Raw genomic sequence first — 15,911 nt, 5'->3', positions numbered from 1 at the left:
TGTGAGCGCCTGCACTAGTGACCTTTTGTCTCTGCCAGCCCAAGAGGGGAGAGGACATGGCTGCCTGTGCTCTGTGCTGGAGGTGAAGGTAAGTCCTGCATGTAGGTGCTGTTGAAGACTGTGCCTCATCTGTGGCACCACAAACAGGAAGGCGGCGGCAGCCACGTCACTCTGCCTGGCAGGGACCCTGTGTCCCCAGGCACCAGCCTGGGCTCCAGCGGCTGGGCAGGACAGGAGGGGTCCTGGAGCTGCAAGAAATGACAGACCCTTCTAACACCCTTTAACAATTTTTAGCCAGAAAAGGACTTTTCCCTCTATGGTGTCTTATTTGATTTAAAACTTTTTCATGAGGAACCTTGTGGAATGTTTTCAGAAATCCAAATAACCTGAAAATCAGCTGTATTCCCTTATTTTCATGTCTGCTGTCTCCTTGGGAAGTCTTCAGTAGTTCTCTGAGCCTTGACTTCTCTTTACAGAAATTATACTTCCCAATATATCACATATTCCAAATTTGTCTGCATGATTGTAGTTTTCACTGTTTGCAGCATGCAGAGGCAAGGTCTGCAGTTTTATGAATTTTCATCAGAAGTATTTTCAAAAATTTTCAAAATGTTTACCACCTTCAAGTCTATATGTGCATAGGAGGCTTAAGAAAAATATCAAGGAAAATATCCTATTAACTCTATGTATTCTCTTCCTCCTCTTGGCCTTTAGAAAAAGGATTCTTTTTAGCATCCATACGTTTTGCAAATTAATGCTCAAACGTTTTTGGCCTGCCTTACTGTTCTTCCACACTTAACGTGCCAAATTTTGTGATCCTTTATAATTTACTCACTTGAACACAACTGTTCCCTATTTTGATAGGTTATAGGAATATAGGAATATTCCTCCTTGTTTGTAGCTACTGCTGTTTTCATTCTGTCTAGTCCTGGTGGCTTCCTTCTGCCATTTCTCAGGCCCTTCAGAGAAACACAAATATACAAAGATGATCTGCTGTGTCTCAAAGTGGTCTCCTTATATAATCTGCCATCTATCTGAATAGATACCTTGTAGTGTTTAGCACTATTCTAACCTTTTGAATTCTTTTTAGCAAGTTTTCTCTCTTATTTTAGTGTATTTTTAGGTTATTCCTTGGTTCTGATGATGCCATGATGATTTTTTGCCTTTTCTTTTATGTACCTTTTATATACCCTTTTATAGCTTTTATGTATCCTCAGTGCTTTTAGCATGCATATTTGTAATTCCTTAAGCCCAATAATTTAGCATAGTCCTAATATTCCGTTAAGCCAGGAAGGAGACCAAACATCCTGGAGGCCTCACAGTCGGGGCCAGAAAGTCCTATGCTATCCTGAGAAACTAAGGTCCTCTCTAGAACACATCCTGTAGACTAAGATAGAGGCCCATCCAGGGGGGAATTCTTCAGGATGGGGAAGTATCACGCTATTTGTTTAAGCTTCTCATTGGGGAATCTTTGATAGATACGCTAATTTGCGAAGTCTATAAATTGTATATGTGATCTATCGTGGGTGAGCATGCATTTTTGGGGCGCATTTTGGGTGCATTTCCGTGTGCATTTTGGTGCATTCCACCTGGACGAAGTCTTCACCTTTAAGGATCCTTAAATAAATACCAAAGTATTTATTTTCCCTTTCCCTTTTCCCTTAAACCGTGTTTGGTTCTTAATCTTAAGACCAGGGATAGGCAACACTGATAGTCCGAACCAAGTCGAAAGTTACTTCTTCTCCTGGAGGATATAAATACTGTATTATAAAAACTTTCTAGTATAGACACAATATAGACATTGTATATGCTCTGTATTACATATTAGACATATAACATGTGATACTTATATATCCTAAATATTTATTTGTAGAACAGGCTATACTAACTGTATTACCTATGTTTTTTATTGTTGAGATTCCAATATTCATTCTTGAAGGTAGGCTATATATATAGATACATTCCTCTGCACAAGGGGAACAGAACAACACTGAGCTGTAGAATAATACTGAGGCCTCCTCAAGAATGCTACTTAAGCTCTGACTATCAAATCTGGTCATGCCCTGCTACCTTTAGGTTGCCATGCGTTATCAGAATGAGCCAGAAGACATTAATATACCTCCTTCATTCTTACAAAGCTGTCCTATGCCGCTTTTCTCATGTTTGACTCAGTCTTTGACACAAGAAGCTCTTTCTTCTGTAGATGAGGTTGTCTGAATTGTTTTCCTAGTCAACATCACTGAGATGAAATAAGGATTTCTTCGTAGATAGCAAAGTATGTCAGCCTTTTTCCACATCAGGTATTTACTTCATGTCCATGTCCTGGAACACAGACAGGCATCTTGGGTAGCTAGGCTAGGTAGGTGGCCTAGATGATAGGGGGCTAGGTTAAAAAAGAACTCTTACCAAATTTGTAGACCACAAGCAGTGCACAGAATCATAAACCTCTGCCCAGGTAATACTGTGATGAAGTGAGATGACTGATGGAAGCAAGTACTCATTTGAAAACACAGTATTTAGAAGTATAAATTCTAACAATTCAATATATTGGGGGGGGGGGGAATAACTCCCCCCAGTATTTTCACTACTAGCAGACAAAACTACATATGTGAAATTCAGTAATTGTTGGAGCAATTGGCCTGAACTGAGACCTCTGGGAGGATGGATAAGGTCATACATATGCCTGATTTAGTTTTCTTGAAACTAGCCAAGGCAGCTAGCTCTACAAGACCTGATGATGCACGGACCATGTAAGAGTCACGTACCCTCACCAATGCACAGGTGATTGGTTTACGTTTTAATACAAGCATAGCAACAACTTCCATGATCTGTGGACATTAATTTACTCATAAATAAATGAGTCATGTGCTTCTGAGGTCTTAGCCAATTTTTGAAAGGGTACCTTTATTTGCAAGCCTCAGAAAATAACTTTTCCTCTAAAGGTCATATCTGAAAATGTAAGTAATGGCCAACAGGTGCACTTCTGTCATTTCAAAATGTTTTCTTTTACGAAATATTCTGTGTGTTGGACTTAGTGACAACAGACTAATAGCATTGTGACATCTGTGTATAGTGGCCTTTTGCTGTAGTGATGATTTGTGCTGTCACGACTGTAAAAGAATCTCAGCAATCAGACTAATGGCTCGTAAGTGTCCGTTGCCCCATTCAGATACAACGCAGGGAGGAGGATGTCAACTGAAGGAAAGTTGATGACCAGAAATCTGTATTTCTCAGTATTGAGGATGTTTTTTGACTGAATCATGAAAATGCCCCAACCCAGAAGCAACAGAATTCCCCCCCGTCGGGAGACAGTCGCACTGTTGCCGGTGAGCACACAAGAGCGCTTCGCCCTCCTCCAGCCCCGGGAGCCCGTGCCGGCTGCTGGGCACGAGACCGCTGCCCGCGGGCGGCCTGGCCGGCCCGGCGCTCAGCACGGGCGGCACGGACAGCTCCGCCAAGGGAGGTGCTTCCCGCCGGGGCCCGGGCGGGAGGCGAGCGGCTTCAGGGCCGGCCGGCCGCTTCCCACCAGCGGCAACACCTCCGGGTTCTGCGCAGGGCAGGGGCATAGACGGGCAGCGCACCCGGCTGCGGGCAGCGGCGGTTGGTGCGGGAGGATGGAAACCGCCCTGCCAGGTACGGCCCCGCTGGGTCTGGCCCCGCTCTCACCGGATGCCGAAGTTGCCGCCGGGCCCAAGCGAAGTTGGCGACGCGCGGCTCATCCCCGTGCCCCTCGCCGGCCCTCGGCGCGGCCGCTCCGCCCGCACCCCCCTCCTCGCGACCCGGGCACCGGCACCGCCCCCGCGGGTCGGCGCAGGCGTCGCCGCGGAGCCGGCGGGACGGGAGGGTGGGCGCGGGGTGCGGGCGGTGCTGCGGGCGGCCGCGGCAGAGCGGAGCTGGAGACTGCCCGGCCGCCGCTGCCTCTCATGCCTTCACGGCAACAAAGAACGCGCTGAGCGGCGGGCGGAGGCGCCGAGCCCCTGGCTGTGCCCCGGCGGTGCCGGCGCGGAGGGCACCGAGAGACGATGGCGAGGAAGGGCGAAGCCTCCGCACATCTCTACGGTGAGCGCGGGGCACGGCGGGGCGAGCGCCGGTGCTGGGGCGGGGGCCGCCGCCGCCTGCGCTGCCCTCCGGCCTGTTTACAATGCGGATCCGCCCGGCGGGCGGCGGCGGCCAGAGGCAGACGGAGTTTGTTTCCCTTGACGAATGTGGGGGCGCGGTGGGCGCAGGGTCCCCCGTGTCGGAGGTAGACCCCGGGACGCCGGAGCACCTCGCCCGGCCTGGAGCAAGCAGGACGATCGGTTCAGGGAAAGAGCCGGTGGGCGCAGAGATGGGGGCGGGTAGACCTGGAGCTTCCGCCGCCGCCCCCGCCGCGGGAGCAGGTGCGTTGTAGCCGCTTTGTCCGTGTTCTGGGGCAGAGAGGGGCCAGGCGGCAGGTGCGCGAGCCGAGCCGAGCCGACTGTGGGGCGCCTGAAGCGGTGTGCGGGGCCAGGGGCCGTGGGGTGCCCGGAGCGGTGTGCGGGGGCGGAGCCCGCTGAGATGTGGTACCTGTGGGCTGCTGGTGTTTGGGGCGCGTGCAGCGGGAGCTTCCCGCTGGTCCTGCCAGCCGGCGCCGCGGGAAGGTCACCGGGGGCAGAACTTCATCTGGGTGTTTGGGCTCTGCTTTAATTGCTCCTTGGAAGGCGATGTATTTGCGATGGGGGACATGGGGTTTGCAAAGCTGCTTAGGCTGTTTGAAGGTGTCGCTACAAAGCCGATTTCCTCTTCCAGTGTGCGCGAGATTTCCATGGCAAAACAAACGTGCAGAATGAGCAAACCCTCTTAGAACAAGTCTGCTGCTCCGGGAGCCCTGGAGGCCTCCAGCAATGAGCCGAATTACAGAAAAGGGTAAACGTGGCTTGATAAAGCAGCCTTTGCCTCGGTGGCACAGGCATGCTATGTGACATGTTTACACCTTGGAAAAATCTGGTTTTTAATTCACTGCCATGGTCTGAACCTTGATCTGACTAAAGGAAAGATGGCTTGGCTTCCTTCGAAAAAGGGAAATGAAAAGAAACAAAAAAAAGCCTTTAGAGAGGGAAGACAAGCCACAAAGCAAAGGTGAAATCAAAATTGGTGAGTCTGAAATAATTTAACTTCCGAGAGAACCTTTTTCTACTCCTATGGAATTCAAATGGTTTTGCAGGTTACTGCAGAGAGACTGTAGGCCTAGGATCATAGATATTCAGCACTGATGGTAGAAAGAGTGGAAGTATTATTCTGAAGGAAGAGCAGGAACACAGTATTCAGGAAGGGAAAAACAGCTTCCAAATAGAGTTCAGTAAGTGCTACGTATTCTTCCTCAATTGCCATTTGTAAGAAAGAACACTCTGGTAAAGTCATGGTGGGAGCTACCAAGTGTTTTACTGTCATAATACAGTAATTTTTTAAACTTCATTTTGAAAGCATGTTACATGGGTAAGAAAGGGTGAATCTTTTTACTCAACTTTAGGGAGGAAGGCAATATTCTGAAGAATTGTAGAATTTTTGCTATTTGAGCTGTTCCATCAGTGCATTTACTTCCTTTTAGTTTATCTACATGTATGGATATTAATAGGGGTAATGTTTATTGTGTTACTACATTTGTAAAAGTCTTGAGCAATTACTCTATTCTTGTGTTGGGAAGCAAGGTTTTTTCCCTTGTTAGATCCCATAATGTTAAGGACTTATAAAACAGCAAGTGCAGCATTTTCAAATTGAGCATAGATAATATGGTTTTCCTTTTAAATTAGGTTGTTGTAATAGTTATCCTCTTGACTTTGCTGTCTTTGCCAGCAACTGGTTATTTATTAGCTGGCACGTATATTTTTCAGAGGTATAGATGTCCTAAACTTCCCTCTTTGGAATCTCAAGAATTCCTCACAGCATTTATAAATGACAAAGGCAAATTCTTCTCAAAGTTTTTTAACTTGTGGCATCAGTCTGATTCTTTCGAAGAGATTACTCCAGTGCATTATTTATGAGTGTGGTCTTTATTTTTTAAGTGAAGTAGTACTTTTCTTTTATGTGACTGCAATATTAAATGCTGTCATATGAATGTTGAAATTATTTTTTTCTTCATAGTAGAATCAGTGATTGTCCCATAAACAATTTCCTATAGCAGTGAACTGCAGTTCAGTTTTACCTTACAAATGGCCACTGAAGGCCAAAGGGATGATGACATCTTTAAAAAAAACTTTTAATCACTATTTTAAGAAACATTGAGAAGGTTATGAAGTGCCCAATGTTATTACTCCCAACTCAAATTCATCTAGCTTTTTTATATCTGCATGTTTAGATCTTCTCTAGGAAAAACTACTTGCCTATGATTTTTTTGCCAGTAGTGGATGCAACCAAAATTTGAGTCTTATGATTTCCTAGTTACTGCTGTGAACTGATCATGTTAAGTTTCTCCATAGAAGAATTCTATTTGTTTATGTTCCCAAGTTGGGGAAGTTCTGTTTCACTTGGGAGAATTTTTGAGGAACTGTGTAACTTCTATCAAGATGTCATTCTGGTCACTTGGCCTGCATTTGCCATTCTTAATTTCCTCCAGTTACACGTATGTACCATGCAGGAAGGACATCCTCAATCTGAGGAAAATGGGCTATTTAGCCACAGCAGTGTCATATGATGTGGAAGCTATTGCCTGTGACACTACTGCAGATATAGCTTCCTTAGCTCCTGCTGGTAAATCCTTGTGCATGTGGTATGTAATTCATTTTGCCTTCTGAGGTTCAAATTTCATACCAGTGGGGTAGGTTCATGTCAAAAATGAAACTCAGTTTAACACTTTTTAAATATTTTAATATACTCAGAAGTATGGGAAATATGTGAATCGCAGATTCAAATGGCTTAAGCCTTTCTTTGACATAAATTTGGTCTGCTTCGTCTAGGCTTTGCAGTGCATGTTTTAGGCGGGATAGATCATTTACTCTTTGAGCAGATCTACTGAACCTAGTTACAGAGCTTCAGACGTACCTGATTTTGCCAACATCCTAGTTTTACATAAAACAATTCACTATGGAATAAATTTGGGAGGCTGGGCAGAAAAACAGAGAAATAATTTTAAAAGCAACACTTCGTAATATTTTCTACGGGGTTTTTTTACTGCAGACAGGTCTTTTTGAGTGAAAACTTTCTCTCTTAGCATGCCGCTTCATTTTTTTATCTGGTTCTGTGGTCCTCCACAACATCCGTGTCCCAAGAGTTACAGTCAGTTCAGTATCCAAGTGGGAACCAGTAATGAGTGGTGTTTGTACTGAAACCAATGCTATTTGGTATGTACATCAACAAAATAAATGAGATTGAGTGTACCCTCAGCACAATTGCAGATGACACCAAGGTGAGTGGTTCAGTTGATACACTAAAAGGAAGGGATGCCATTCAGGGGGGCCGTGACAGGCTTGAGGAGCTGCAAGCTGCTTGAAGTCAAGCAAGGCCAAGTGCAAGGTCCTGCACTTGGGTCAGGTGATCCCCATTATCAGCACAAGCTGGGAGATGAATGGTTTGAGAGCAATGCTGCAGAAGAAGGACTTGGGGTACTGGTGGATGAAAAATTGGCCATAACCTGGCAATGCGCACTTGCAACCCAGAAAGCCAGTTGTGTCCTGGGCTCCATCAAGAGAAGTGGGGCACCAGGTTGAGGGAGGTAATTCTGCCCCTCTACTCCACTGTGGTGAGACCCCACCTGAAGGTACTGCATCTGTCTCCAGCATTCCGAACACAGGCAAGACACGGATCTGTTTGAGCAGGTCCATAGGAGGGCCATGAAGATGATTAGCAGGCTGGAGCACCTCTCCTATGAGGAAAGACTAAAAGAGTTGAGATTGTTCAGCTTTTTGATATATATAAAGAGGTAAAGGGGGTTTGTAAGAAAGATGGAGAAAAACTTTTTTTTTTTTACCCCCTCTTTTTTTTTTTTTTTCTTTTTGTTTCCCCCAAGGTTTCTATAGACAGGACAAGGGGCCATGGTTTTTAACTGAAAGAGGATTTAGGTTGGATGTAAGGAAGAAATTTTTTATCACAAGGGTGATTAGATGCTGAAACAGGTTGCCCAGAGAAGCTGTGGCTGCACCATCCCTGGAAGTGTCCAAGGTTGAATGGGACTCTGAGTAACCTGGTCTAGTGGAAGGTATCTGTGCCCATGGCGTGGGGTTGGAATGAGATGAGCTTTAAGGTCCCTTCCAAGCCAAATCATATTGTGGTTCTATGAAAATATGAAAAGTACTGCATATCAGAGATGGTTTGGTCAGTAAGTGAATAGTGAACAAAACTGGCAGGATTTAGGTAATACAATTTTTGCTCATCTAGTGGTCTAGTACTTCTTCATATTTCTCGAGCCAAATTAATTACTGCATTTTCCAGTCCAATTAAGATTCTAGAGTATCTGAAAGCATCCAGGTTATCCATTTGTTATCCTTTAGCACTTGAGTGTTGTACATTTTTTAGCTTATTGACTTAAGCTGAGCCATTCTTGGTAGTAAGGTATTGCTCAGCCATGAACAAGGATGATATAATCAGAACATCTGTAAGTAAGGAGATTAATGTTATTCGCTGTTGAGTGGGTTGTGTGTAACTGTCACTGAACATTATCTAGAAAGAGTTTAATAGGCTAGGCTTCTTGTTGACTAATTAAACTTTGTTTATCTTTTAACAAAAAGGGTACTAATACACAGTTGAGGGGAAGTTCTCTCTACTACCATCCCAAACCTGTATAGTATATTATCATCCAGTCTTGCGTCTCTGCTTCTCAGAGTCTCTCCTGTCCTACCAAGCCTGTATTTCTCTACACTGTATCCTTATATTAGAGTCATAAATATCTCATTCTGCACAGGCTAATTAGTTGTTACATAACAAGCAAAAATAAAATAAATTGGACATGATCATCTGGTCAGAAGAAAAAATGCTGTTAAACACACAGAAATGTGGAGGTGATTTAGTAAATTCAGTAACTGAACTTCACTTGGATATGAGAAAATCTGTTTGCTCTGCATTCACTCCTGAAATGTAAAGGCACATCACATTCACAGTTGCTTAACTGTGTTTATTTGTGTTTCCTGTTGCTAGTATCTGGCTCAGAGGCAGGCTCAGAGGCAGTCAGATTTACAGAATCTGCTAATGTGTTTCCCTAGCATCTGGGTATTATGTCAGGGAGGCAGTGTGTCATTAATGTCTATTAGTCTAATAAAATAGTACAGAAGCATCTAGCAGGATAGTGTAAATTATGTTAACTTAGGACTATTAAAGCACATAAACGTAAAAGCTTTCCTGGGAGGTTAGGAACAAGATGTGTTTTATGGAATACTACTCTGATTTGTTTAATACAGTGAAGATAAATACCCAAATTTGTTAACAATCTATCTTTGTTACAGTGAAGGCTAAGGAAAATGTGATGGCTGTGCACTGTACAACATATATGTGAACCTGGACATTTAGATTTCCATATGTGGTCTTTTCCTTCTGAACTTGTACTGATTAATTTGGGACTTTGAAGAAGGTGTTTCAGTCAGAGGTTGGGGAAACAGTGAAGAAGTATGCAAGAAATCCTGGAAGAAGACTAACAGAATAACCTTCCAAAGTTCTTTCCAACTTTATTTTCTGTGAGCACTTACTTGGGAGGTGGTGCGATACACAGGATTCAAAGTCCTTGAAGGTGTTGTGGGAAAGTGGTGACAAGTCTAATAAGTAACTACAGGGAAAAAATAAGTTTATATGTAAACCTGTGTTTTATTTTTGCTAGGATGACAGGAAATAAACGCCTGGCAGCTGTTAGAGTTAGATGGATGTCTTAGATACCTAAGTATTCTTAGGCAACAGATCCCAACAGTGACTGAGTATAATTTTGGACAAAAGACCTGTGCAACTTAAACTTTATGTGAATGTTTCTGCTTTTTTTTTTTTTTTTTTTTTTTTTTTTTTTTTTTTTTTTCATATTGTTCGGTCTAAATTTGTTGGTACCAAGCTTTTATGATACTGGAATTCCAGACTCTGGAATTCGCTTCTCTCCAGGTATAGATATAAATAGCTTTATACCTGTCATTCCAAATAATAGAGCTCCAATCCATATCAAAAATCAAGAGTGGGGGTTTTTTTCTTATCACATTAATCTGCTGTGGCACTTCATAGCAGCTGGGCTGCTATAAGCACCCAGAAGGAAAAGTAGCCAGGAAGGACTCACTCTCGCTTGTGGGACAATCCCACAGAGCCTACTGCTGATGTAGAAGTTCAGTGCTGTCCACATGCCTGTACAAGTTATGGGGAACTTGTCACAGGCAGAGATGGGATACATCTGACTGTTCCTTGTAACTAAGGGATATTAGCATTTTTCCAGCCTCATTCCATATAAATGAAGTCATCCTTTCCCTCCTAGACTGTGCTGAAGAGAGCTGCAGCAAGTGACTATACTCCTTGAAGGTACTCTGTTGAACAGTCACTTTGAAGTCAAAGGTCTTCTGTTTTACTAAAACCTGGAATGGTGCCTTTGATTGACCTCTGACATGTGCCAAGACAAGGAAGTTTTGCCTAAAGTGATCCTCTCCCTAAAGTGGACCACTGATTAGAGTTCCCAAAAGATGTTTGGTGGGTTACTTCTTCAGCAGGAAGTCCCATGCTTGTACCTATTTTTAACCCGTATCTGTTAAAATATATGATTTAGTGTGTACTTCTGATGTGATAAGGGTGGGAACCCATTTGTACCTTAGGAATATATTTCACCAGAAAGAGGAGCTCTAACATGAGTGGACTGGGATACCACATAATTACCTCTTTTGCACAGCTGATTGTATATAGAAGAAGGTGAATATCTATTGCATGCAGATCATCTAGACTTGTACAAGCTGATGTGCTATGAAATTTGGTAGCTGAATTAGTGTCCTTTATAATCAGTGTACTTCGAAATAAATGAACATGTGGAATAATACCTCTGGTATTTATTATATAAGATTATTTGTAGTGGATATTACATTAAAATTAACTGGTTTTTTCATCATTGATATTTTTCTACAAGAGTTATAATTTGTTGGATATGATCAGGTTGCTAAAAACTAGCTAAGTGTAGCAAAATACAGTAGTTATTTTTAGATTTGCCCCCCCACCCTGACAGAATGATAAGTAATTCCTATGCTGTTGCTTTACTCTGTCTGGCAAAAGACAATAAGCTGTATCTGTGAATACGCCTTTTTGTTGGTTTCAGTACAATGCAATATCTGTGCTAGCATCTAGGCAACTGCTGTAAACAGGGAAATGATGTGCCCTGTGACCGATACTCTTGAACTCTTGTAATATTTACCCCATAAGTAATTTAAAGGTTTGAGTAGGATTTGTGAGGTAACAGAGTGCTTTCATACATATATTTATGCATGTGTGTATTTCAGTAAATATGTATATAGTATGTACATATATATTTCCTTGTTAGTATTTTTCTGGTATCTGTGCAGGTCCCTGCTACACCTAGAGAAAGTATTGCTAACAGAATTGTAACTGGGAGTACATAATTTCATTTGGAAAGCAAGTAACATAATGTTACATTATATCATATTTCTAGTTGTGCAGTTCATGCAGAGCAGATCCTTGCTAATTTATGCTGATGGGCTCTTCACAAATGACCAAGTGTTGTGGCAAGAGCCATGTAACACCAGTCCACAAGCTTGAGGTTAGCCACCATTTTCGTCTCCAGTCTGAGGGAAAACAACTATCTTGGCAGCTGTGTGGAAGTTTATTTTGGAATTGTAGAGAAGATAATAAAGAGAGCTCAGATACTGGAAACTTGGCTTTTTCTTCTAATCCTTTTATAATGAAAGGTTTTCCTTTCAACTGAGGAAATCAAAAATCTGTAGGTAGTGAATTAGTGGTTTGGGATACTGACAAGCAGAATAGGAAGATAAATCAGTGAAAGTTTCTCAACAAAGTGAAAGTTCAGCAAAAGTTTCTTAACAAAGTGAAAGTTATCCCAAATCAAGTGAATCTGTAACAGGATGGTGAACAAATAAACAAACAAGCCTACTAGAATTCTGAGCCAACGACTATCAATGAAGTTTTTTAGTACACCTGGAAATGTGGCTCTGCAAGCAGAAAAACATAAACCCCCCAACTGCCAAGAGCTTTTTTCCAAGACTCTTCCCTGTTATGTACACTGTAACCACTGCCAGAAGAAGATATATGAGAAAACCTACAAATGTTGTTTATTTATGCTCTGTCTCACTCAAAAGTGTAAGAAAAATATGGTAAGAAAGAATGGCATGGTAAAGGACAATCTGGGGAAGTGTTTCTTTTTTTCCTCACCGACTGACTTCTGGGGGATGTGGATGGTCAATTAATGTATTTTTTGTCATCTGTTTTTTGACTTGTTTTAAGCTGTTGGGTCAGTTAGTGGGATCCCACAGTTAGTGGGATCAGTTAATGATAATATTACACTCAATGTGGGAATGAAAGTTTATTAGATTTGACTAGTCCTAATGGGCTTGTGCTAAACTATGTTGTCTCTAACCATTTTCTGTCATACTTTAAGGTAAATTATCATAGTTTTGTGTCTGTACCAAAGATTTGTAATTATCTTTAAAAGGCATCCTGCAGTGAATTTGCTTTAAGTATTGCATTTGCCTGTATTGATTTTGCCTTTAAAATAATAAGTCATAGTTGCCCAACTAAACAAGGGCAACTGAATGGCAGTGGTCCTTAATACAGACTGCAATGTATTTGGAAAGATTCTCTTGTTTATGGGTAAAATTCTGCTTGTAGCCTGCATAATAAAAGAAACTGAAATAGGAAGTGGATTCTGTTCTCACTGTGTGAGCCCAAGAGCCTTTCTGGAGCACTTGTGGAAGGATAGGACTGTAGTCTGTATAGCGGTGCATTTCTGGACCTTTGAAACATGCTTGTGCTGTCTTGGCCTGTCTGCTCATCCTCTCATGCAGACCCTTGGGATAGCTGGGCAGTATCTTAAAACATGTTTTCCTGATGTTACGGTATTTTAACTTTTATATCAGTCATGATTAGTGTAATGAAGGGCAAAGCCATATGTGTCTGCTTTCCCTTGCTTTGTCACTGTAGGATACGGTCTTGTACATGATTTCCACTTACAGCTGGGATTGGTTTGCTCTTCACCCATGTCCTTACCTTTTCGTTTTCAAAGATGGATGAAAGATAAATATTTGACTAGAAGATTAAATTATGTACTTACATTTTTGTGAGCTATGTTCACATTTGTTGACAACTACATATTATGTTGTCTTTCTCTGCTGCTTTGGCTGTACTACAAAAGCTGTGGTAAGTTACATTGTGGTTACTCACAGCTTCCTCCTGCCCATTTGACACAATCCCTCAACCAAATGCTGCTAATGTTACTAATACAGCTTCTAAGTAATTGTGAGGTTTCATGCCTGCAAGGATAAAGAAAATTTATGCAAATTATTAGTACAGATGTCAAGTTCTTGTACAATAGCTGTTATCATTACAGGCATCTATTTTGACATCATCTGTGCATCTGGCATCTGGAGTATGTGCTTTGTCTTTCATTATTATCTGTCTCTGTTCTATCAATCTGTCTTTCTGTTACAAAATACAGTTTTAGTTTATCGCATCTTCCTTCATTGTTGTCCTCTGTTTTAGAGGAATTTTATGATTTTTTCCTCCCCATTCTCACTCTATTGGTTTCAATTCTACAGATCTGACCTACACCTAAATAAATATGAGCAAAAGGCAAGGAATTTGAAGCTTTTTTCTGTGTTACATTTGCAGTGTATTTCACCGTCAGAACTTTTTTTTAAGGGTAATTGCTGATTGCCAAAATATAATTGTATTTAGAACACAAGACTTCTCTCAGGAGGAGTCTGTACTTGACTTCCAGCTGTGAATCCTCTGTAATGCATGATGGACCCCTGTAGGAAACCTGCCATTTTCTTTGCCAAAACCTCAGTAGTGATAAACATTGATCAGGAAGTTGTTGGAGGTGATTTTGTTCATTTGTTTTGCAGCTTTCATAGAACTAGGTAGAAAGCACTTTGCAGCAGATTTTCCATACAGCTGAAAGTTGTTCGCAAACCTTTTCCAAATCTTCTGATGAGTTAACGTGCTGAATCTGTAATAAAAGAAACATTTTGGCCATGAGAAAGTCTTCCTCTGGAAGTACTGAGTAAGAAGAATGTTGCCGTGTACTATCACATTAGAAAAAGATGAGGAAATGTTTATTTGGTAAAGGAAGCCTCTTGTTTGTTAGGTTTTAATGACTTGTGTGTTGCTCAAGATGGGAAACTTGCATAATGTGTGAGAAGTTGTTCATGCTTCAGGACCATTTCCCAGTAGCACTCAAAGCAATTGTAAATGTAATTGTATTGATACTGTGACAAAATAATACCTAATGATCAAGCTCTGGTTGGCTTGATGTATTTGTTCCTGGTGATGCACCATGCCAAACAATTAAAACACTTCTATTCTGGGAATACCAGTAGGATGGAATGTGCACTGTGGGACAGATTTTTGCTTGAATTCTCTAGTGGGTGGGAAGTATTTAAAGAGTGGGGGCCAATCCACTGCCATCTTTTTTTTCTTTTTCTTAAGTCTGAATAATGGCTTTTATGTGTTCTGTGAAGACACATAACTGCTTCAGTGTTCCAGCACAAGCTGCATAACAAAGTAGGACTTAGCAGGGTAGGTATCCAAATCACAGTGAGGGCAAGGAGGAACATGTCTTGGCATAAAATAATCAGCAAACACATAGAAGTGTTTTGCAAGACTATAGAGTCACTGGCAAACTGATTTAATTTTCCTATTTTGAGATTTTTGAGGATAGTAATCCACAACTCAAGCAGTTTTTTACTTTTTTTCCTAGTCTGTAGTGAAGCAGGAAGAGAGACTGAGGATAGTTATTGGTATGTCTAAAAAAGCCTGGGACTGAAAAGCAAAGGCTTCCATCCTTAGAATAGAACAGTAATTTGAAACAGCCTTCTGGCATGTGACATTAGAAAGTCAGTCTTCTGTGTCCTGGTATACCCAACTTGTCCCATTTAATCTATATTAATCCTTTCCATTTTTATAGAAGCTTTGATTAGGTTTAGTGATTGAGATCTCTCACAAAAGGTACTCTAAGAAGAAAACCCATTTGTTACCCTTCATTTTGTCTGTTAATAATAGGAAAAGACATGGTTGTGTTTCAGGTAATTTTCCTTCAGTCAAGTTCCTTATTGCATTTCCTAAAGCATTCAGGATATATATGTACTATCACCTGATTCTGCGTTTTACCAGTACATGCTCATTATCTTTATGGTTTTGTCTTTGTTGTAAGCATTCAGGAATCATTTCATTACTGTATTATCCAGAACTCAAAATCAAGTAATAACACATTGTAACTATCAAATTCTCATTTATGCACAGTTTACTGCAGTTATGTTTGACTTACGTGGATTCAATGGATGGGAGTGTACTGTTAGTTAGAAAACGTTTAGGTGCATTAAAAGAAATTATTGCTGATGGTTAGGATTCAAGAAACAATTACGTGTAAATCTTAATATGAATTGTATCTTGAAAACATGCTAGGATTTGAACTTCTTTCAGTTCACACACTTCCTAATTATGAAATGTCTGTGCTTTAGATGCAAAATTTTGATTTAGAAATTGATTTTTTGAATAGTTTATTCCATTTCGCAGCTGTCAGGATAACTGAAGTCCAACTTTAACTTAATGCCTTTAGGTTGCCTACTAAATACAACTTGTGGTGGACTTGTCTTTAGTGAAGGACACATGGATAATCTGCTGCTGTACTTGGATACCTGATCAGTCTTATAAACTCTCCTGCAATTATGCTACAGTTTGTTCTTCAATTTACCCTTCTGCATCATCTTGTTCCTGTTTCCCTTGCTTACCTGATTGTTTCCATTTCTACTTGCTTTCCATTCTGTTTT

General features: G+C 41.5%; 1 protein-coding gene across 4 annotated transcripts in view; it reads left to right on the top strand.

Annotated features, from left to right (window-relative positions):
• Window positions 1-3,498: 3,498 nt before the first annotated feature.
• The window catches only part of SLC44A5 (solute carrier family 44 member 5), a 72,098-nt gene continuing 59,685 nt past the window's right edge, over window positions 3,499-15,911 (top strand). For 2 of the 4 annotated variants that reach the window (XM_042031022.1, XM_042031021.1), the window contains exon 1: window positions 4,118-4,379. In XM_042031022.1, the coding sequence (XP_041886956.1) occupies window positions 4,142-4,379 (238 nt within the window). In that variant the 5' untranslated portion in view covers window positions 4,118-4,141. Of the gene's footprint in view, window positions 3,634-3,843; window positions 4,060-4,117; window positions 4,380-15,911 lie in introns of those variants that run through there. The other 2 variants (XM_042031026.1, XM_042031025.1) reach the window with 2 other exon arrangements.

This window comes from Corvus kubaryi, unplaced genomic scaffold, assembly GCF_017639235.1.
Source record: "Corvus kubaryi isolate FWS band 111438036 unplaced genomic scaffold, C.kubaryi_AGA036_p1.0 37334, whole genome shotgun sequence".
Classification (NCBI taxonomy): Eukaryota; Metazoa; Chordata; class Aves; order Passeriformes; family Corvidae; genus Corvus; species Corvus kubaryi.
The sequence above is the reverse complement of the archived record's forward strand: the minus strand, read 5'-3'. Positions and strand labels throughout refer to the sequence as shown.